This window comes from Protobothrops mucrosquamatus, unplaced genomic scaffold, assembly GCF_001527695.2.
Source record: "Protobothrops mucrosquamatus isolate PMUCROS unplaced genomic scaffold, P.Mucros_1.0 scaffold2543, whole genome shotgun sequence".
In the NCBI taxonomy this organism is placed as follows: Eukaryota; Metazoa; Chordata; class Lepidosauria; order Squamata; family Viperidae; genus Protobothrops; species Protobothrops mucrosquamatus.
In genome coordinates this window covers 130,398-137,808 of record NW_015388603.1, presented here as the reverse complement: position 1 = coordinate 137,808, position 7,411 = coordinate 130,398, and the positions used below count along the sequence as shown (strand labels likewise).

Sequence of the window (7,411 nt, the reverse complement as noted above, 5' to 3'; positions counted from 1 at the left end):
CCCCTTGTCCTTCTTTTCATTAAACTAAACATACCCAGTTCTTGCAAGTGTTCCTCATATCTTTTAACCTCCAGTCCCTTGATCATCTTTGTTGCTCTTCTCTGCACTCTTTCTAAAGTCTCAAAATGTTAACCAAAACTGGACACGGTATTCCAAGTGTGGTCTTAACAGGGCATTATAAAGTGGTACTAAAACTTCACGTGATCTTGACGTTATCCCTCTGTTAATGCAACCTAGGACTGCAGTGGCTTCTTTACTGTGGAACAAGTTTTTAATTCATGAAATCTAATAAAATTAAACCACATTCTGTTTTTTTTAAAAATTTGTTCAGCGGTTTGGCCACAACTTTCAAGACATCCCAACTAGGAAAAATTGCACGTCAAAACAACTAGACACAAAGATAGTTCCCCCCCACACGCATGCCATCACTCTGCTAAACAACAAATTCCCACAACACTGTTATATGCCCTAGGATATCAAACCATGTAGTAGGGCTGTATTACTATTATCCTTCTCATCTTTCCTATTACCCATTTCCTTAACATCTTATGACTATCACTTTGTTGTTTGTATCTTATGATTTATGACATTGTATTTTATTATTAAAATTTATCACTTGTTGCTTGTATGTACATTCTTCTGCACCAGAGATAAATTCCTTGTGTGTCCAATCTCACTTGGCCAATAAGGAATTCTATTCTATTCCTATTCCTATTCCTATTCCTATTCCTATTCCTATTCCTATTCTATTCTATTCTATTCTATTCTATTCTATTCTAGTCTAGTCTAGTCTAGTCTAGTCTAGTCTAGTCTAGTCTACTGCTATTCTACTGCTATTCTATTCTATTCTATTCTATTCTCTATTCTATTCTATTCTATTCTATTCTACTATATTCTACTGCTATTCTATTCTATTCTGCAGTCTCTTCTATTCTCTATTCTATTCTACTATATTCTACTACTATTCTATTCTACTCTGCATTCTATTCTGCATTCTCTTCTCTTCTCTCTTCTCTTCTATTCTACTATATTCTACTATATTCTACTGCTATTCTATTCTATTCTGCATTCTCTTCTATTCTCTATTCTATTCTATTCTATTCTACATTCTATTCTGCATTCTCTTCTCGTCTCCTCTCTTCTATTCTATTCTACTATATTCTACTGCTATTCTATTCTATTTTATTCTGCATTCTATTCTATTCTATTCTATTTTATTCTGCATTCTATTCTATTCTATTCTGTTCTATTCTGCATTCTATTCTGCATTCTCTTCTCTTCTCTATTCTTTTCTACTGCTGTTCTCTTCTGTTCTGTTCTGTTCTGCATATGAGCCACTCCTAATAGCAAACCCAGCAGGGATAGATTATCCATTCAATTCCTACCCTCCCATTCCAGTTCGTTCCCATTTCCCAGGAATTCCAGGGAATCCGTCTCATCTGGAGTTTCGATGTCATCCACATTTATATCCAGGTCGTCTGGTGTGTCCAGGAAATCGTCGGACAGGAGGGACCCTTCGCTCTGGTCGAAAGAGATGTTGATTTCCGGAGCTACCAGGGTTTTCCGCTTGTGGCGAGCCCCGTTAGTAAAATGTAAGGAGCTCGGGGGAGCTGTGGGATTTGAAGGAGAAAAAGTTAACAGACTGAGGCAGTCCAGAAGAAAAATGTCACCCTGGTTTATTGCGTTTTAATTTGGCAGAAAATGACGACGAGCAAGGGGCATATAATCCTCAACGCGCGACTACAATTGAGCTCAGCGTTTCTGCAGTTAAGTGAGACAGTGGTTAAGTCATAAAGTTTTGTCCCATTTTACGACCTTCCTTGCCACAGTTGTTAAATGAATCACCGCCGTTGTTAAATTAGTAACCTGGTGGTTAAACGAATCTAGCTTCCCCCGGTTGACTCTGCTTTTCAGAAAGTCGCAGAAGGGGATCACATGACACACACACACACACACACACGGGGAGGCTGCGACGGTCATAAATGTGAACCGGTTGCCAAGCGTCCGAATGTAAATCACGTAACCGTGCGGATGCTGCGACGGTCGTTAAGTGTGAAAAAGGGTCATCAGTCACGTTTTTTTCTGTGCCTGAGCACAGCAAACTGTTGTTAAGTCAACGGGATGACCTGAAACTGCAATTTTTTTATATAGATATTTTATTAAGTTTTATAAGGGTAGGGAAGGGATAAGGTCGGTATGGATCTTGGATGGGGTTAGGGAATAGGATTGGGATAAGGGTAGGGATAGATACAGTAGTGGGGTTGTCCCCAACAAAAATTCAACACGTTAGCAAGCAGACTATCGCCCAGGTACAAATATTAAATGACAGTAGTTAATATAATACTAAACAATTATAATCACTAATAATAACAATAATCATAAAAAAATAAAGCTTAGTCAATTCATCCTGTTAAATTTCACCATCCTTTCTCGCTCTATCGTGTTGCTAACCACTGATAAAAATTTTCCCATGTTTTAAAATAGACTGAATTTAATAGGTTTTTAAAGGCTGGTTGATTGTTCTCACTGTCAGAAAATTTCTCCTTATTTCTAGGTTATAATAATAATTATTATTATTATAATAAGAAAGTTGAAAGGAACCTTGGAGGTCATCTAGTCCAACCCCCTACTCAGGCAGGAAACCCTATACCATTTCAGACAAATGGCTGTCCAGTCACTTCTTAAAAACTTCTACTGTTGGAGCATTCACAGCTTCTGGAGGCAAGGAGTTCTACTGATTAACAGAATAACAGAGTTGGAAGGGACCTTAGAGGTCATCTAGTCCAACCCCCTGCTAAGGCAGGAAATCTTCTACCGTTTCAGACAAATGGCTGTCCACTCTCTTCTTAAAGACTTCCAGTGTTGGAGCATTCAGAGCTTCTGGAGGCAGGTTGTTCCACTGGTTAAATGTTCTCACTGTTAGGAAGTTTCTCCTTAATTCCAGGTTGCTTCTCTCTTTGATGAGTTTCCATCCGTTGCTTCTTGTCCTGCCTTCAGGTGTTTGGAGAATAGCTTGACTCCCTCTTCTTTGGGGCAGCCCCTGAGATACTGGAACACTGCTATCATGTCCTCCCTGGTCCTTCCCTTCATTAGACTAGACATACCCAATTCCAGCAACCATTCCTTATATGTTTTAGTCTCCAGTCCCCTAATCATCTTTGTTGCTCTTCTCTGCACTCTTTCTACAGTCTCAACATCCTTCTTTATAGCATGGACACCAAAACTGCTTGCAGGATTCCAGGTGTGGCCTTACTAAGGCTTTATGGAGTGGTATTAGTACCTCCAATCTGGATTGAGTTTTTTGCTAACCATCTACATCTACTCACCCAACACGTTCTCCGATGGGCTTCCCAAGTTCTCCATTCCTGCTTCCTCCGGGAGGGGCCTAGAGGTAAGACATGAGGAGGGGGGGGGAGAAAAAAAAGATTCAGACTGCTGGGGAGTCTTTCCTTCCCTAAACAGGAACCATAAGATGATGGCTTCAAATAAATACATGAATATATATTGAAGAGGGTTAGAGCCCAGATCTCGGCATAAAAAAGAAAATATCACTAGATTTCTAAAACAGGGAAAAAGAGCAGAACAAAAATTCATATTAAAGCAAATACTTGCAAAAAGTACACTCAGGAAGAATGCATGGGGACTCAAGGGTATGTTCTAGGGCAGAGGTAGGCAACCTTAGTTCTTTTATGACTCGTGGACTTCAGCTCCCAGAATTCCTGAGCCACATGGGGGAAACTATGGCACCTTCATGCTTGTGGACTTCAACTTGTGGGGGAAGAATAGAATAGAATAGAATAGAATAGAATAGAATAGAATAGAATAGAATAGAATAGAATAGAATAGAATAGAATAGAATATGGAATGGAGAATTATGGAATGGAGAATTATGGAATGGAGAATAGAATAGAATAGAATAGAATAGAATAGAATAGAATAGAATAGAATAGAATATGGAATGGAGAATTATGGAATGGAGAATAGAACAGAACAGAACAGAACAGAACAGAACAGAACAGAATAGAATAGAATAGAATATGGAATGGAGAATTATGGAATGGAGAATTATGGAATGGAGAATAGAATAGAAGAGAAGAGAAGAGAATAGAAGAGAAGAGAAGAGAAGAGAAGAGAAAATAATAATAATAATAATAATAATAACAACAACAACAACAACAACGTTGGAAGGGACCTTGGAGGTCATCTAGTCCAACCCCCTGCTCAGGCAGGAAACCCTATACCATTTTGGACAAATGGCTGTCCAGTTTCTTCTTAAAAACCTCCAGTGTTGGAGCATATGCTTTAGCCTCCAGTCCCCTAATCATCTTTGTTGCTCTTCTCTGTACTCTTTCTAGAGTCTCAACATCTTTTTTAATAGAATAGAATAGAATAGAATAGAATCTGGAAGGGACCTTGGAGGTCTTCTAGTCCAGCCCCCTGCTCAAGCAGGAGAACCTACACCAAAGGTGTCAACCTGCCAGCCTGCAGGCCGGATGCGTCAGGCCGAAACCACGCCCACCCTATTGCCGGCAATGGAAAAAAAAGTTGTGATACATCGCAGCACGTCACATGATATTGCGAGTTTGACACCCCCTGACCTATTCCATCTCAGATGGAGGAGGGGAGGGGAGGAGGAGAGGGAGGGGAAGGAGGAGAGGAATGAGTGTGGGGTCCTTGGTGCTCTCTGAGCTTGGTGGTTTTCTTGCAGATGTTTCATGACCAAACTAGGGAACATCATCAGGATGCTAACTCGTCTAGCACTGATGATGTTCCCTAGTTGGGTAATGAAACGTCTGCAAGAAAACCATCAAGTGCAGAGAGCACCAAAGACCCCACAATCCTCCTCCTCCTCCTCCTCCTCCACTCCACAAACCCCCCTCCCTTCTAACACTGATGGTGTTATTCGGCTGGATCATGAAACGTCTGCAAGAGAACCACCAAGCTCACTCAGAGAGCAGCAAGGACACCACAGCACAATGCTGAGCTGGAAATATTCTCTTCTCTGGGAACTTTAATCATTTGGTTAACGGGCAAAGACTTTTACAAATTCTCCCTAATTGGTTTCTGCCCGATTTGCGGCATGGATTTTAGTGCAAGATGGGGAGGAGAGAAGGAGAGAGAGAGGGAGACTGTGACTAAGTGATGATTCATTTTTTATTTGCGATTTCTATCCTGCTCTCCTGCCTATAAACCAGTCATAGAATATTTGGAAGAAACTGTGGCTATTTAAAGCATATCCCTCAGCACGTCTCACGTCCAGGGCCTCAATCAAAAGCAAAGGAAAAAAAAACATGTTTCTAGTCCTCTGAGAAGCCAATCAACCACCTTAAAGCGATGGGGATTTCAGAATCAGAACAGAGTTGGAAGGGACCTCGGAGGTCTTCTAGTCCAACCCTTTCCTCAAGCAGGAGACCCCCATACAATTTCAGAGAAATGACTATCTAGTCTTTTCTTTAAAAGCACCTACAACTTCTGGTGGCCAGCTGTGTTCCACCGGTTAATTGTCTTCCCTGTCAAGAAGTTTCTCCTTCGTTCCAGTTTGCTTCTCTCCTCGATTAGTTTCCATCCATTATTTCTTCTCTTGCCTTCTGTTGCTTTGGAGAATATGAGCCAGCCGTGTGCTGCAGCTGCCAAAAAGGCCAACACGGTGCTGGGCTGCATTAACAGAGGGACAGAATCAAGATCACGTGAAGTGTTAATACCACTTTACAAGGCCTTGGTAAGGCCACACTTGGAATACTGCATCCAGTTTTGGTCCCCACGATGTAAAAAAGATGTTGAGACTCTAGAAAGAGTACAGAGAAGACCAACAGAGAGGATCAGGGGACTGGAGGCTAAAACATATAAGGAACGGCTGCTGGAATTGGGTATGTCAAGTTTAATGAAGAGAAGGACGAGGGGGGACATGATAGCAGTCTTCCAGTATCTCAGGGGCTGCCCCAAAGAAGAGGGAGTCAAGCTATTCTCCAAAGCGCCTGAAGGCAGGACGAGAAGCAACGGATGGAAACTAACCAAGGAGAGAAGCAACCTGGAACTAAGGAGAAACTTCCTGACAGTGAGAACAATTAACCAGTGGAACAACCTGCCTCCAGAAGCAGTGAATGCACCAACACTGGAAGTTTTTAAGAAGAGACTGGACAGCCATTTGTCCGAAATGGTGTGTAGGGTTTCCTGCCTGAGCAGGGGGTTGGACTAGATGACCTCCAAGGTCCCTTCCAACTTTACTATTATTATTATTATTATTATTATTATTATTATTATTATTATTATTATTATTATTATTAGTTGACCCCCTCCTCTTCTTTGTGGCAGCCCCTCAAATACTAAGAATACTGCTACCATGTGCCCCCCCCCCAGTCATCCTTTTCTCTAGACTAGCCATACCCAATTCTGCAATAGTGGCAGATTACCCAATTCTGGCAACCGTTCCAGTTCTATCCTCTCCTCTTTATTCTGGGATTTAAAAGTTTTTTAAAAAGAACAGCTCTATGGACACCCTCACTAACAAAAGAGAAATTTCAAGCCTGTTATACACCCCGTTGCTGGATTTCAACAAGCGGGTCCTCCTCCGTCTTACTATAAATGATGGCTTGCGTTGGAAACGTAGCAATTGCTGGAATTACTAACGGCTCCGCTAGCTTTTTTTTTTTTCTACAAGGAAATCCTATTTATCGAAAGCTCTGGTGTCCTCAAATGCCTCAAAGGAGGGGCCGGGCATTAAGCAGGCCCAGACCGTGGCCGATTTTGCAGAAAGCTGGAGGGGTCCGGCCTCCGGCCCATGTTTGGCCACGCCTGAACCTCTGAGCCGGCCGACGGGAAAATAATCTGTGGATTTACTTAGATTATAGGAAAAAGCCTCCTCGGAAGGCCGAGGGTTACTATTATGAGATAGGTTTACTTCATTCTGAGAGACCGCTATCTTTAGAAACGGGAGAAAGGCTGTTTCACACTGGTGTCGGTGTTTACACGCCTGCACCAAAGGGGAGAGAGCGTCACATAAATAGACATTAAATTCTTCTTTCCTTTAAGGCAAGGTTTTTCAAACCTGGCAAATTGAGTGGAACTTCAACTAAACCATATAAAGAAAGGCTGCTGGAATTGGGGATGTCTAGTTTAATGAAGAGAAGAACGAGGGGGGACAGGATAGCAGTGTTCCAGTATCTCAGGAGCTGCCCCAAAGAAGAGGGAGTCAAGCTATTCTCCAAAGCCCCTAAAGGCAGGACAAGAAGCAACGGGGTGGAAACTGATCAAGGAGAGAAGCAACCAGGAACTAAGGAGAAACTTCCTGACAGTTAGAACAATTAACCAGTGGAACAACCTGCCTCCAGAAGCGGTGAATGCTCCAACACTGGAAGTTTTTAAGAAGAGACTGGACAGCCATTTGTCTGAAATGGTATAGGGTTTCCTGCCT

At 41.9% G+C, this 7,411-nt stretch overlaps 1 protein-coding gene across 1 annotated transcript in view; it reads right to left on the bottom strand.

The window, feature by feature from the left end:
- Positions 1–7,411, bottom strand: part of ATCAY (ATCAY kinesin light chain interacting caytaxin) — a 33,262-nt gene that overhangs the window by 18,212 nt on the left and 7,639 nt on the right. Inside the window, exons 2-3 of the mRNA XM_029285930.1 lie at positions 3,327–3,385; positions 1,386–1,610 (exon numbers count right to left, since the gene is read on the bottom strand). Of these exons, the coding sequence (XP_029141763.1) occupies positions 1,386–1,610; positions 3,327–3,385 (284 nt within the window). The remainder of the gene's footprint in view (positions 1–1,385; positions 1,611–3,326; positions 3,386–7,411) is intronic.